The sequence below is a fragment of the Hyalella azteca genome, unplaced genomic scaffold, assembly GCF_000764305.2.
Source record: "Hyalella azteca isolate HAZT.00-mixed unplaced genomic scaffold, Hazt_2.0.2 contig15124, whole genome shotgun sequence".
Lineage (NCBI taxonomy): Eukaryota > Metazoa > Arthropoda > Malacostraca > Amphipoda > Hyalellidae > Hyalella > Hyalella azteca.
Window position 1 is genome coordinate 377,472 of NW_025944985.1, and position 16,640 is coordinate 394,111.

The 16,640-nt window shown below is 38.2% G+C and overlaps 2 protein-coding genes across 2 annotated transcripts in view; one reads left to right on the forward strand and one right to left on the reverse strand.

The window, feature by feature from the left end:
- The window catches only part of LOC108670488 (lachesin), a 58,680-nt gene extending 50,864 nt beyond the window's left edge, over window positions 1-7,816 (forward strand). Inside the window, exons 5-10 of the mRNA XM_047884302.1 lie at window positions 2,675-2,803; window positions 3,209-3,409; window positions 3,930-4,013; window positions 4,177-4,236; window positions 4,458-4,757; window positions 4,932-7,816. Coding sequence (XP_047740258.1) covers window positions 2,675-2,803; window positions 3,209-3,409; window positions 3,930-4,013; window positions 4,177-4,236; window positions 4,458-4,757; window positions 4,932-4,990 — 833 coding nt within the window. The 3' untranslated portion in view covers window positions 4,991-7,816. The remainder of the gene's footprint in view (window positions 1-2,674; window positions 2,804-3,208; window positions 3,410-3,929; window positions 4,014-4,176; window positions 4,237-4,457; window positions 4,758-4,931) is intronic.
- A 1,426-nt stretch (window positions 7,817-9,242) lies between these two features.
- Window positions 9,243-15,781, reverse strand: LOC108670490 (DET1 homolog; the record flags this gene model as incomplete). The annotated part of the gene is made up of 10 exons (XM_018157965.2): window positions 9,243-9,526; window positions 10,199-10,405; window positions 11,185-11,318; window positions 11,591-11,680; window positions 11,952-12,105; window positions 12,768-12,890; window positions 13,684-14,297; window positions 14,473-14,602; window positions 15,075-15,226; window positions 15,679-15,781. Coding segments are annotated over 10 exons (1,906 nt in total), but the record flags the coding sequence as incomplete, so codon positions are not given.
- Between the last annotated feature and the right edge of the window lie 859 nt (window positions 15,782-16,640).

The window sequence follows — 16,640 nt, forward strand, 5'->3', positions numbered from 1 at the left end:
CTTTACTCTGCGTACATTGATCAGGTGGTCTAAACGCATTTCGGCTGGCGTTACATGGATCGCATTCTTCTGTCGTACGTTCGTCACCTTGACAAACGTTCGATGTTAATGTCGACGCTATCAGTCGTGCTGTGAGCGAAGCAATTGTTGAATTTACATCGTCTTGGCTGATTTGCATGCCATAAACCAACGTCAGCGAAAGAATTCTCGATACGTTTAGACGTTCTTTTGAAAAGAACTTAACGTTGAGGGTCGAAAAGAGAAGCCAACGAAAAATAAAAACTATTGGAACTGAATATCGAAGTATAGACGAAATGAGCTTCTCTTTAGTGAAATTGACGGCTTGAGACATCGTATAAAATTTGCAACATTTGATCTTGCCTCGCTTGCCACAAATTAATTTTTATTTAAGATCATTACTGCAATCAGAAACCGGATGAAATTCTTAACAATGTTTTAGCTTACCACCGAGATGAATGTTGACTTACAGGGGGACTGTTCAATAAATAAGCTCTCATTGACCCCAGACATTTGACCAATGATAGTAAATAAAGGATGAATAAAAATGAGAAATGGATAACAATGATAATAAATGAACGATAAATACTAGAAAAATATAAATCGTGTGTCTTGCTAGCTCCTGCCTATTAATTGATTCGTAATCATGTCACGGTTTTGGAGTACGGCTCTGTGATGGATGGGTGGATTGCTAGAGGTCAGCATAGCCCAAGTCCACAGTGCGATTCATATACCTTCCCGAGCGTAACGCAGCCGGGCATCTTCACGGCTTTTGACACAAAGCGCCCACCACAACAGCGCCGTTCAGTCACAGGCACTGGTTCACAGCGCCGGAAAACAACTGGCCGGATCGCAACAGGCCCTATCGCAACAGGCTACTCCTAACGTAACCTAACTTAACCTAACCTAACCTGCGCCTGTTGCGGTAGGGCCTGTTGCGCTCCGGCCAGTTGTGCTCCGGTGCTGTGAAGCAGTGGCTGTGTTGCGCAAAGCGGATTTACTGTTAGCCGGAGTTACCCACAGCTCATTGATCTGAGGCTATGTGTAGATATTGCATGCTGGTGGTTGGCGTTGGGCCCAAGGCCTGTTTACGAGTCAATTTTGTTACCCACGGCTGCGCTCCCGTGGTGGATCACATAGCAATGACGAGGTACATGGCGGGTCTACACGAGGTCACGTAATAGTTCACTCAAAACCTGAAATGACAGTACACATAACCAAAACTATTGACAAAGTTATTATTGAAAGGCGTTTCCCAGCAGAGTTACAAACTTTTAAAATCGGAATATCTTTGTAGGAAATGATCTACCAAAAAGACTAATGAAAGTTTGCACACTCATAAATAGAACTCACTCTCATCTTTAATCGCTCAGCAACAACGCAGATCGGAAATACCGAAAACCATCCAATTCAAGACTCCTACTTTGAACATTGATACCGAGTAGATAAATATGTAATTCAATTATTCTTCAACTCTGTAATTCACATAACGGAAAAAACCCCAACTGCTGGAAATAACTTAAAATGAATATGGGAAACGCCCAATATAAAGGAATTTAAATAAATCTAAGTGTTCGAGTTATTACGATCACAATAATGATTTAGGTTCGAACCTGTACCACGTAATGTCACCGTAATGTAGCTCTGCAGAATTTGTCCGGGTATACCTCTGCAAATTATGTCCTCATATAGCTCTGTTAAATCTGTTTCTATATATAACTCTGTACAATTTATCCCAGAATAGCTCTGCAGAAAATTCCTCCGTATAGGTCTACGGAAAATATCCCCTATAGCTCAGTCCATGATCCGGTATAACTTTGCAGAATATGTCCCGATATAACTCTGTAAAATTTGTCCCGGTATAACTCTGTAAAATAAGTCCCGGTATAACTCTGCAAAATAAGTCCCGGTATAACTCTGCAAAATATGTCCCGCAATAGGTCTGCGTAATATGTCACGTTATATCTGCACAAAAAATATCCTGATATAGCTCTGCAAAATATGTATTAGTAAAGCACGAAAAAATATCCCGGTTTAGCTCTGAAAAATATATTTCTGTGTAGCTCTGGAAAATATGTCTCGGTATAGCTCTGCAAAATATGTTCCAGTGTAGCTCTGCAAAATGTCTCTCGGTATAGCTCTGCAAAATATGTTCCAGTGTAGCTCTGCAAAATATGTCTCGGTATAGCTCTGCAAAATATGTCTCGGTATAGCTCTGCAAAAAAAGTCTCGGTATAGCTCTGCAAAATATGTCTCGTATAACTCTGCAAAATATGTCTCGGTATAGCTCTGCAAAATATGTTCCAGTGTAGCTCTGCAAAATATGTCTCGGTATAGCTCTGCAAAATCTCGGTATAGCTCTGCAAAAAAAGTCTCGGTATAGCTCTGCAAAATATGTCTCGTATAACTCTGCAAAATATGTCTCGGTATAGCTCTGCAAAATATGTTCCAGTGTAGCTCTGCAAAATATGTCTCGGTATACCTCTGCAAAATGTATCTCCGCATAGCTTGGCAAAAAATGTTCCTGTGTAGCTCTGCAAAATATGTTCCGGTATTGCTGTGCACAATATGTCCCGTATAGCTCTGCAAAATATACCCCCGTATAGCTCTGTAAAATATACCCCCATATAGCTCTGCAAAATATACCCCCGTATAGCCCTACAGAAGGACGGCGACGAGTTGCGGCTGACGAGCGTGTCGCGCACGCACAGCGGCGCGTATCTCTGCATCGCCAGCAACAGCGTCCCGCCCTCCGTCAGCAAGCGCGTCATGCTGGAAGTCGAATGTGAGTAAGGGTTACACATTACGATACCAAGCGTGCGTTTTAGATTTTTAGTAATGTATTAGTAATAGTCAACCAAAAATCAGAATTGTATAAGTAAAAGTAGCATTACATTCATTAACTTGCGCATAATAATTAATGTAATATAATGTAATATAATATAATGTAATATAATATAATATAATATAATATATATAATATAATAAATAATCTAACGCAGTGTTATTGCGTCCTGCGTCTCTTGAAATTCTGAATTGAGGGAACTGCGAGAGGGAAATTTTGAGATTTTTAATTTTCAAGATTTCAAATCAAATTGAAATCTCGAAAATTGAGAGGGAGCTGTGCTTTGTATAACATACGTTGATGCTCACTATACAATACAAGAACACAATGAAATATACTCGGCAGTTCCACCGCAGTTACACGTACCCAGTCAGCTCGTGGCGACACCCCTGGGCACGGAGGTACAGCTCGAGTGTTTGGTGGAGGCTCACCCTAACCCCGTCACATACTGGACCCGGCAGCAAGTTATGGTCTCGAACACCTCCCGTATCACCACCTACAACCTCCAGGAGGGATACAAGATACGCATGTATCTTGTCATCAGTGGTGGGAATGGTCGTTGTAAAGCATGACATCAGACTTATTTTTGATAGTTGAACGGCAGTCAAAATAAAAATCTATCTCATCAGCAGATTAATAAAATAGATATGCATGATACGCAGGCATATTGGGAGCAGTGGTATAAAGGATGACCTTTTGAAAGCCCGACAACATCACGCGTTTTTCATTTATCTCATTAACAACGGTGGGATATACTGTACTCGCCGATCAATGTTTCATATGCTCTTCAGGGCGGTTATGCAGGATATATATGCATATCTTGTCACAATTGTCCTCTAGAAGCGTCATACATTCATACATATTGTCCTCTAGAACTGTCTTCTTATTTGTGTTTCTACACGTTTTCGCTAGAATTACGTGAACTTTTTGCAACTATTTTCATTGTCACGTAATGTTATTGTCAAGTGTTGAATTGCGTTCGGGCAGTGTATTATTATACAGTAAATATAAGTCATTGCACTATATTTCGAGTGTAATTATTCTTCATTTGTTTCATCACGCGCAGATTTACAAGAGGAAGACTTCGGCATGTATCTGTGCATCGCCAAAAACTCTTTCGCTGAGACCAACGGCTCCATTAAATTATACGGTAACAATAATTTTGCAGATACACTTGTGAGTTAATTAATTTGTACTGCACACAAATGTATATCAAGTGTTGAAAAATACCCCACGAAACCAATTTCAGATACTCAGATAATAATGCCTGAGAGCTATTTTATTACCTCAATTCTTGTTGCCATGAATTTCAGAAGTGCTGCGACCAACGAACAGACCGAGCCTGCAGAAGCAGCGACTCGAGACGAGGCCAGGTGAGAGACAAGATGATAGTTGAAAGATGTTCTTGCTCGTCTTCATCGTTTACACAACGCTCTGTTAACAAAAATTAGCGTTTCATATCTTCTTCGTTTGATATCAGGTTTCCGTCTAGTAAGTATATTGGTCTCGGGAAGGGACATTTGCCCCCTTGGCTTAGCTTTATAAAAAATTTTAATTATTTGTTTCGTTGAATTCCTTTCTAATACAATTACAGGAAACGGACGTAAAAGTAAAACCTCAAAGGAAGTAGGGCAGGAGGCTTCGAATTCTAACTCAGATATTTCCGAGATAATAAACCTCACCGTCGGACCGCTGGACCGAACAAACGCAGTGCCTGGGGGCAGCCAATGGAACGATGCGGACCGAGCAACTTATGCCCCCGGCGTGGCGAGAGGGGACTATGAGACCGGCATGGGCATGAGACGAGGGCAAGAGCCGGAAAGTCGGAGGTTCGGGGTGACTTTCGAGGGTGAAGATGACTTCAGCTGCGCCTGCCATTCTCGACTGAGCCAGGGTGAGATCGCTCAACTTATATTATGCATAAAAATCTTCAAAAGAATTCAAACTTTAATTTAAAATCTTAAATTTATATAAATTTTACGCTTTAGCCGTTTCTTACAGACAGCTTTGACTATTTTGTTTCCGTAAATTAAAATAATAACAGTAGGTTTAATTTGCTGACCAACAGGGCTGGTGGCAATCGGCTTCACGTCGCTGGCAATCCGAATTTTGAGTTTTTCAGCTTAGTGATCTTCGAATGATATTCATACCGCTGCTGAATGTTAATATGATTGGCACATCGAGACGATTCAAAAACTTACCATCGCTTTCATCATCGCAGCGCACTGAGGAAGGGGAAAAGTAATGATAATCAAATTTTATGTCGATGTGTCGTACGTTTGCTTCATGAACATGCATGGGTATAACTAAGTTCACGTACTAATGAGCGATCTTATTAAATTATTCAGTCTTGATTCAATAATTTTCACAAACTCCCTGAAATTAGACTAATAATGCAACGGTTTTTGATGAGAAGTAGAGTTGTGATCAAAATTAATCGCAAACTGAGCAGTGTAACTTTGAAATATCTAACCAATTTTTTTAACGATAAAACTTTTACCACTTTTTACGTCCAAATACAAATTCGTGCGAATTTTACCAGCGTGTAAACTGTATAGAGTTATCCTTTAGTCCTCATCGAATGTTAGTATTGAACCTCCAGCGTCTTATCTTGACTGTAAATACATGTTATTGTGCGTGGCTGAGAAAATCCTCAATATTGTAGCAATAGGCGCTTTAATATCTCTGAACTATTATTGTATCGTTACAGAAGATTCCTTATATTATATAAAATTTAGTATGAGGCACAGTAGGAAATATGTAGTTTACATTACTCAAATTTTTTTCAAGTTCAAACTAATTCAATGATACTCAAATAAAATGTATGTTACGTTAATAACCCTGTTACGTGGCGAAGCAATCCACGGAACCGCCCATGACATTTCATCATAAATATTAAAATTTTGAACGTTATTATACATTAATCATTCGGTGGGAAGATACAATCAGTTTACCTTTGCTCAAATCTTAAATTTTAATTTATTTGATTTCTACAAATTATTCCGGTAAACTTTCCATATAAATAACTTGCTTTTTGAGATACGCGATTAAACCAAGTTGTGGCGCTAATGTTCATTAATCGGAGACCACTGTATTATAGCGTGAACTTTGTTAAATGGAGAACATGGTATTATAGCCTAAACTGTGTTAAATGGAGATTGCGGTATTATAGCGTACACGGTGGAAAGATTCTTTTCTGTCGTTAGTGTGGACAAAATTCTAATCATATTAATATTGATTGCTTTTGGGATTGTGAGTAAACACTCTTAGCCCAAACGGAATAGTTTTGCTTGCGGTTGGTACAGCTATCCTTCATAAATTTATAGGCAGCTATTATAAGCTTATTAACAGAAATTTATGAATATCTCAATAATTTTATTCCCAATAGAACTAGAAAATGTCAACTATACTCAACATGAAATAATTCGTTCTCCTACTTTTGTTTTTATTTTTAGATGCATCGCTAAAATGATACTGGATTAGAAAAATCAAATTCGTCAAGAGATTTGACTGAATTTCATACAGCAAAAATAAGCAAAAAAAAATAAAATAAAATAAGCAAAATAAGCAAAATAAGTCAAAGCAATTACAGTAAGTAATTTATTTATAATCTCTGTTTCTTCCCACGAGGGACGTTTACTCTGTAAATAATCATTCGTGTATCATATCCTCGGCGTTCGATAGAAAATATTTGACTAATTCCAGCTAGTATGAATAAGATATTCAGAACTGCTGACTATTAGTCATTGACTGAGGCTTAACACTCAAGAGTTTTCTCTACAGAATTAAGTGAAGCATTCAGGTAAAATACAAAAGTAGTTAGGTTTAATGCCCTTAGAGACATGGATCTATTTAATTGAAAGGAAGTATTCAAGTACTTTTTCGCTCCATTTCAGCCTATAGGAATTTTTGATACCTACATGGCCTGACTTTCGCAATTGAAAAGACATGCAAAACAAAAGTAGCGCTAACTTGTGAGTAGGTCGAGAAAATGATATTTTGCACATGCGATTGAACATATTTAGCATTTGGTGAAGTACCCAAGTTGTCGTACCCATGTTGCCAGGAGCTCAAATGTAAATGGTGGTCGGCTTGATGAGAGGTTAGTGAGTACCTATAGGCTATAAGGCAGGAAGAACTCAGAAGAGTCACATAGAAAACTTTATGAAATAAGAACTCTAATCATGACGAATTGTACATAGATATCTGTGTTTACTTTCGCTAAAAGATTTCTTTTCTCATAAGGACATGTAAAAATACTCGTTTGCTTTAGATTTATTAGAATGCAATGTCTGTACTGTTAATTAAGTTCGTAGGAACGTTCTAGGAGCTCTTCCTCCGATCGATCGTCTCATGTATTTTTTCCGTCTCATTAATCTGTAGATTGTTGACAATCATTACGGCCGATCGTCATGATCTTCTGACTTGCTAAATACTATAAAAAATTAATCACCCCAGAAATTATATGGATGGTGACCTTGTCCCCGGGAACTCAGCCTAGCCGTCATTAAATACTTAAGTTTACGTAGAGAAGAGTATAGAAGGCCTCATCTACAAACCTCCCCAACACTGCGAAAAGGATCTCGAGCAGTTAAGGTTTTTTTTTTTGTTTCAAAATTCAAAATGACTTTGGTTCGGAAAAAGTAAAAAGTTTCCTCATAAAATACTATTTTTCTTCCTAGCATTTTGCTACAAGGTTGATGTTTGAAGGCAGTTTGAAAATCCTACAGAAAACAACTTTTCCGGTCGAAATAAAATAATTGAGATTTTTTGAGGTTTTATAATGATCGGCTTCAATTTAACCTGGTCAAATTGTTGTTAACGAGTAGGTGTAAATATGATGTGATGTACAAAGAGAAGACAGTCATAATCTCCAAGCTAAGTAATGTTCTAGCGTTAAAAAATATATGCGTATTGTTAATTCCCCGAGACGAATAAAAGAATCGTAATCTTCGTACATTTTATTTATCCTCTACTGACCAGCAGTAGGAGAAACTAGAGTTATCGTTTCTATTCTTACACATCATGCCTACATCTTGAATCTACCTTTCGAGAATATGTCTAAATGTATTGATATATTTTCTAATAAAGCTGAGAAATGTTTAGCTTGGTTAATGAATAATGCGATTCCAATGAAGTTCTACAGAGATTACAGTGCAAAAATATAATTAATGTGAATGATCCGTGATAAGCATATTCCCGTGATGTTAATCATGAATCTTGAGCCTAGAATGAAATGCAGGAGCAAAATAAATAGAGCAAATAGAGCACCTAAATATTTATAACGAGTCCTGTTTTATAAATGCTAATATGAAAGCGTGCTCCAATTTAACCTTAATACTTGATACGCAAACTTAAATTCATTCCAGTCTTTCGATAAAATATGAGCATTACTGTAATAAGAAAATAAAAACCATAAAAGAATAGAACAGAAATTTATCCAACTGTCTTACCACAATACCCCGGCATGAGAAGCACCAACGCTATCATCCGTACATTTATTGATAATACTTTGTTCAGTAATCACGAACAGATGGGTAACATTTAAATTTCTTTTATAGGTTCTAAAGATAACTTTCTACATTTCAAAATGAAATCAATAAAGATTACTGTGAAAATATTATTTTAAAAATGCACTCGGTGTGATCGGACCGAATAACTTAATGTTTTCCTTGAAATCATTGGGATAAAATGTTATGAAACGTCCTGTGAATGCTAATTAATCCATTTTATGAAAAAAACTGGATTAACTGAAAAAAAAAACACTGAAAAAAATTCCACATATTCCAATCCTAAACACGACGCTACTTAACATTACATAAAACGCATCATGACTATGAAGAAGAGAAAGATCACAGTAGTATGCTTGCAGCGAGCATCTCGTCTAATTAGATCTCTGTGATAACATAAAAACAAATAAAGTTATCTTCCTCAACGACTACAAGTATCCACTGCAAGGTGTATTTCTCATGTCCTTTGAAGCACTGCGCTTTGGATGAGAAATATCTAATGAACAACACACGTTAATAAAGAAACGCTCATCAAACTTAAACTTATTTATTTCATGTGTCTTCAAAAAACAAACGCCCGTGGAAGTTAGTAACATAGTCATCATGGCACGAGGCAGATCATTTGGAAAGATGCACAAGGAAGTTAACGACATAGTCGTCATATCATGAGGCAAATCATGGGTACGACGCCGCTAGTGGAAGTTAACAACATAGTCATCATGATATTGGCAGTCATGAGGCAGGTCATGTGGTATGACGCAGCTCGTGGAAGTTAACAACATAGTCATCATAGTATTGGCAGTCATGAGGCAGTTCATGTATGATGATGACGCACGTGGAAGTTAACAACATAGCCGTCATGATATTGACAGTCATGAGGCAGATCATGTAGGATGACGCCACTCGTGGAAATTAACAACATAGTCATCATAGTATTGGCAGTCCTGAAGCAGATCATGTGGGATGATGACGCACGTGGAAGTTAACAACATAATCGTCATGGTATTTCTGCACGGACACTGCGAAGGGGTCGGTGGGATGAAAGTAGAAGGCCACGAGACGCCGCGGTGGGACGCTCGAGTGCGCACCGATGCCTGATCGCGTGCCCACGTCAAGCGTGAACTTCAGCAGCCCTGACTTGCGTCCGTAAAATCTGGTGTTGTGAAAAATATTGAGAGGTATAAAGAAACAGAGATATGCACGAAATTCAAGGAGTAAATTCAATTTTAAGAAAACATGCGTGAATCACGGATCGCAAATAATTAGACTAAATAACGTCTCAAAAAATCAGAAGTTTAAGTTTAAGCTACTGTATAAAAGTGGGAAACATATTTCGCAGTGGCAGAGTGCTTAAAATAACAAGGATTTGATCAGCGAGTTGGAGGTTCGAGTCCCGTAACTATCTGCGAAATTTCTGTTCGAAATTGGCAAAGTGGCCCGGCGGTCAATAATCGGCTACAGGTTAACAAGGCCTAATTAAATCAGACCACACTATATTTCCATTATCAATTTTTCAGCGGTCTATGGAGGTTAGGTCCGATATATCTGAAAATTCATTGCTCTTTTTATCAATAATTCTGAGATTTTTCAAGATAAATTAGTTTAATATTATAACTCATTTCCGCAATAAGAACCTGCATGATACCCGAGCCAACTTCTGTTACTTGAATAACGCAGCACTGCTTACATCGAGACACCATCTAAAGAGTGTGGCATTTTTATTTATTTAATGTTTGTCGATTGAAGATTGTGTCATTTTATCTATTTAATATTTATTACCCACAAGTACACAGCTCGCTTTAATGGTGATGAGTTCATTTGTCACCTGATGGGCTGGTCAGTGGTTGCCTTGGGTCTTTCAATAACAGAGACGCATTTATCGAGGTAGTTGAAGAGCGAGAGGTCGAGGTACGGGCTGCAGCTGTGGTTCTGACACGGCACCGGCAGCTGCACCAGGATCCGCTTGTAGGCTTCACGTGCGCTGCCTGACCTGATGCTCGTCCATGTCGCCTTCTGTCGCTCCAGCATCAACCTGAACATTCATTTCTCACGCTCAGTAAAGCATTGGGAAAACTAATCCTGAAAACTAGGCATGAAACAATCGAAATGGATGCATATAAGAAAGAAATGCGTGTATGTATTGAGAAATATTAATGGCCAAAAAATGTAACATTTGAGATAGAAATCACGCTACATTGATGCAAGCGAGAAAGAATCATGTAGCTTCCAGATCCTCGGTGCTCGTTTAGGGCCTATAGGGGATATTTCACTTCAAAAAAATCCGAAATTAACTCTAACAATGACATTTTTGAATGAGAAAGATTGGTGAGAGGAACATCTTTATGTCCCGTGAAACCATGTGCGGTGCATCACATCTCAAGTGTGAAGGAAAAATACAGTGAAGAGAAACCCGTCTTGCGCATTAATAGGGAAAATCTGACACGTCGCAGCAGGGTAGAAATAACGAAAAATTTACATCGTTGATGGCCTGTTTGCGAATTTCCCGTTAGTGCATTAAACCCCAATCAAGTTACGTTAACTACCTACCACAACTACACTCAAAGGAATGAGCGAGATTATTTCCAAGAAGATAAAGTATTTTTTGGCTTTGTGTGGGTCATCCTGACCTAGTTTGGCCAGACAGGTGGGCTTTTCAGTGCCACGTGGAGAAATTGCCTCACTAGACAATACCTTATGACCAATTCCTTTTCCTTATTGTATTTCTTTAGAAACGAATGAATCCGTAGACAAGCATTTTATTAAATGCAGTGTCTTAAATAGATAATAATAATTGAATGTCTTGCCACAGACCTGGAATGGATGTTGTTGGCGGGAGAGCAGGCGCTGTTGGGCTCACATGGCAGCCGCGGGTTCCTGAAGAAGTCCGTGTAGCGCTCGTAGATGCTCATCATCTGCTTGCTGCTGCCTTCGTAAACTCCGATTATCTGCACAAAGTCTGCCATCAGTCGCCTGTGACGCTTACGTATTACATTATACATACTGAAAACATTTTGATAATTTTGAAATAACGTTGCTTGAACGATGGCTCAACGTTGAGAATCAACGTCAGATGGCTGGAGGGAACAAAATCAGCGTGAATTCAACGTTGATTTCACGTCAAATGTTTGGAGGGTTATAATCATATTGATTGAGTATACAGTAATGTAGTCGTGTCTTCTAGTGGGTATAAAGAATACAGAACTAAGAAGTAGCAAACCTCGGTTGTGTTCATGTTGTAGAGGGCGAAGTAGAAAGGCTTCACTCCCGGCTCTGACGTGCGTTGAGTGGCCAGGTCTTCAGATCCGTACTGCAGGGAAGCTCTCAGTGATAAAGTATAATATCGAACCATCAACATCGATAGTCACTTACTCAACAACGCCGGATTAATTTCACAATTGAGAAAAAAATTATTGAATGCAATTAATTCTTACGCATCGGTATAGAAGACTACAAAGATCCTAACAATATAAACAACACACAAGTTCTATACATGTAAAATTAATGATCTTCACATTACTGCAGAAAATAATTAAGATAAATCAAAGATAAAAATACTACTAATTGAGATTAGAACTGACTTTAATGAAGAGATGTTCTTCATCCAGCAGCTGCATCTTCACCATGCGCAGGTTCAAGAAGTTGTCAAAAGAGGCACAAAAAAGCCTCATGGGCTCGTTAGAGCCCCGCTGCCGGCACTGCGTCTCAGCCACGCGGTGTAGGAACGTGAGCAGCCTTACAACCGAGCAAAATCATAATGAAAATGAAGGAAATTGTCGAAACTGGATGTGATATCAAAAATTCTTACGACAATTCAAGATAAAAAACACACGTAGCTTAGGAATAAAATATTTAAAGTTTCAAATCGATAATCCAGACCCATGTTTCAAAGCTTAAATTCTTGGAGACATTTCCTGATACACGCACGACAGTTGCATGGAGTAGTACACAGAAAAATTAATGGGTCATATTCCTTGAATATTGATGATTTTTCCTACCCACAGCACGAGCAGAGAGTGGACGTAGCACTGATAAGCACTTTTTTCGAGCTAAAGCATGACCCACACAATGGGCAAAAACCACATCGATATTTGAACAAATTCTCATTCATTTATCTTAGCGTATGAACGAAAATTTAAACTTATTGGGTCGGCGACCTAGATAAATTGAAATGATATTTTTACTAAAATTCTTCACTTTAATTGAGGGATTCAAGATAAACCAAGAAACATAAATGCGCTGGTCGCTATGAAAGGAGTGAAAATGAAACAATTGGGTGTGAACGAATTCGCCGCATGATTGAGATCAATAAAAACCCAAACTAAAAATTCTGATTAGTATAGAATGACCATAATAACAATAATAAATAAACAACCAAATCAAGGAGAATTTCTCACCGATGTTTAAGAGAGTATATAATGTAAGGTCCTTCCTTGTGGTCGTGTTGGGGGGCGGCGCTCCGAGACGTCCCGGCCCCGCTGGTGGGAGGAGGTCCAAATACAGGCGGGCCTCCCGCACTCCTGCACCCAGAAATATTATTTGATCAAATTGTTCAGGGAATATACTTTCAAAGCTCGCTAAGTGAACGTAAGTACTTAGGCTCTATTTTCTTATCTACGATTGGTGGATTTTGCTTGAAAGGCCGTCAATGATTGGCTGATGAACTTACGATCACTTAACTTTTTTTGAAAGTATAGGAACTGATATTGGCACACACACTATAACACAGTACGAGCAAGGAGAGGACGTGGCACTGATAACTCTTTTTGCCCGTTCAAACACCGTCAGGTTTACCCATGCATGAGCTAGAAGAGCATCGTTATAAGGAAAAAAACTTCACTCATTTATTGGCATGTGTGAAGTAAACATCGTAATTTGACGCCTAACAAGATCATGTTATGTTACAGATCAACCAGCACTAGCATGACAGCTGAGAAATAGCAAAGGCAACGCAGTCGATTTACTGGCTGGCCGAGAAATGAGTTGAAATTTCAATCGTAACAACCTTGTGATAAATGGCAAGTTATATCTTTGAACAGCTCTTCGTACGATCTATAAAAAGGTAATGGTTACCTATGAAAAGGTACGGTAATGATCAACATTTGCGTAATACCATTAACAGCTGGGCGAAAATTTTACAGTTTTTTTAGAAGCGCGAAACACATACTAAAAATATCTCTAGTATGTAGGAATGGCTAAGATTGGTATAGTTGATTCTTCCATTTTTTAAATATTTCCAAGATAGTCACTAAAGTGATTGTAGGTATTGACGAAAATCCTCATATAATTATTCTATGAAAAATTTTTTCTTACCGTTGAGGAGTTAGAAGTGGAAAAAGAGATGTCCCGCCAGGCCAGGGAGGCGTTGAAAATAAAGATGAAGCTTGCGAGAACGATGAGGAAGCCGACGAGGAAGACGAAGGTCCTTGGACTGAACCGTCAGACGAAGACGGGCGAGACGTGGCAGCAGAACTGGCTGGGATATTTGAGTTAGCTTGGCTGGTGGAAACATAACTGGAGTCAAACGATGACAAGAGATTGAAGAGAGTTGAGGCTTGTTCTTCAGCACTTGCTGCGTTTTCTCTATCATCTTGATCCATATCAAAATTATTGCCTTCGAAATTGTTTAATTCTAAGTTTTCTTCCGCAGTTCTGATGGGTTGAGTCATGTTTGACAAGTGAGCGCAGTCGTGTGCAACGCACGAGTTTAAGAGAACGTCGTCATCAGCAAAACATGTGCGTCCGATATTTTGTATGAGAGTAAGTTTGCCATCCGTGCCCAAGTGGTAGCGGTGTAGGGTCTGGTGTTGTGTAGACAGGATGACGAGCGTCTGCTTGTACAGACTCATGCATTGGTTGTGAGACAAGAAGAGCTTGTCGTTCTTGAACGAAATGCTGTCCATCACGATCCCAAGCTCGAGGTTTATCTGCAAAACATGAAATTAATGAAAATTAATTCATACACAATGCTCATGAATACATGTGATTTTAATGGTATTGCATGACATACAGTAGGTATTAAAAATATACATATACAAGTTGCATTTGTTCAATCAATGAAAATAAATGATAATTTCTTAATTTAAGAGACGTTAAATGTACCACGTAAATAGAGTAGTCATCTAGGGGGGCTCTAGGGTTGGGTGTGAGGCTCTCATTGTACCGGTAGGCGTCGGCGAGACGACTGTTGCCGGAGGGATCACGGGTGCTTGAACAACCCACAATGAGGAACCTGGAACATGCATCTTATCAACTTTCCTGTCAACTAAGTGTTATTAGTCAGTCTTTATGAGTAGAACTGATTGAATACACTCGAAATGTGTTTATATTCCTACTCGTGCAAAAGAACTTCCATAAATTAAAAAAAAAAGAATCAGTAAAATACTTGCATTTGAAGTTCAAAAATTATTTACAAGCAAAGAAACGGTACTTTTTAGCGCATTTTCTCATTTATAAAAAATGCACTATTGTGCTCGCCATGTCCGTCTATCCGTCCGTCTGTGTCCGTCCGTGACTTCACGTTTTCGTTGACGAGAAAATGCGCTCTCTGTCACTCACTACAGTGAGTACTGAGTTACCTACGTATATATTTTTTTCCCCACCAGCCACCAATACTAACATAAAACCATGTTATTTTATTTCAAACTCTAAAAAACATAAATATTTCAGCATAAGAAGATGGTAAAGGCATGGCCATCACGCGCCTGCAGTCGGTGCTGAAGACGCTGCACTCTCTATTAAGCTGTTCGAGACTCCCGGCCACGTGGACGGACGATCGTAGGCGGAAGAAGCAATCAAAAATTCTGTTAAGCACGTGGGCCACGAGCGGTACATCGCTGTGCAGCACGGTGTCTCCCTGGCCACGTTAAGTTCAATGAAATTAGTAATGACATTACATGGAATTGAGAACTATTATAGAAAGGTGCTATGTCACTGAGCAGTCTCTCTTTTTATAACTTTAATGAGGTTTGTATGGATAAAACATGGAATTTACCAATATTGTAAAAATCTGAAAAGCCAGTCAAGAAATTATAAAGCCATTATACAATGTTTGAAACAATATGATCTGTCTAGCATTACAATTGATTAGGCAAATTCAGTTCATTACATCATGAAAATTTTCCTTACATTCCTGATTTTATCAACCAAACAAATAAAAGTTTTAGCAATGCATTAAACAATCAATTTGCATTTACCTGAGAAATTTGTTTGGGCACAAAAGTGATAATTTAATAATATAATATGACATAGTAATAAGTAATAATAATATGACATAGATTAAAAAAAATAGTTGCTTTAATAACAGACCACAGGTATGGGGCAGTTGGAGAGTAGCTCATTTGCAGCCAAGGCTCCTCTGTAGTTGTAAATCTCAACGCATGTTTGGTCAGCTGAAAATGCAATAAGGTACCTGAAAATAAATTTATATGATAACAGATTAGATATTATTGAATTAATGAAATGATGGTCAAAAAAAGGTGATACCATAAAATGCTTTGCAGTATCTACTACCCTAGTTTGATGCAATGATATTTAAATGTTGAAAAATATCAGTATAATAAATACCTACTATAAATAAACAATAAATACATTCCTATCAAGTCTATAAGTAAAACAGTAGGTATCATCAAATTTGGAATATTGGGCAGAATTTCAAAACAATTACAAGCGAAAATAATAGCTATTTGGTTGTTTTTAAAATAATAGATAAAAACGTATCATTTTTTTATGAAAGAAATCGGGCAAATCTCATAAAATAGGTCAAGTCTACTGAAAGCACAGGTGCTTCAATTTCATTCATGGGTGGCTACATAAAGGCTACAAGCATTAATACCATGCAGATAAGATAAAGAACTAATTGTCAATAAGGTACATTAGGAAATTAGAATGAACTGGTTTTAAAGCTTATTTTGTTTGCCATATTGCCACTATAAAATAAGCAGCCAATATATAACAATGATGGGCTAATGAGACCAGAATCTGAATTTTCCTACTTATTCGGCAATCTTACATAGCCCAAAGGTGAAAATTTTTCATTTTGAACCTTGTGGCCTGGTGATGCACCTTTAATCAATAATTATATACAATTTGATTCATCTACAGCTTGCAGGCAATCTTGTGGCTTTATTAATGGTGGGAAAGCTCTAGTTGTGGCTCAAAAAGTTAGATATATTGAACCACTGCCAAGCATATCAGGATTGGCATAATCCTATTATTTCTAAAATATTATGGATCCAAATTCCAAAGCCATCCTTTTTCATCTTATCTGA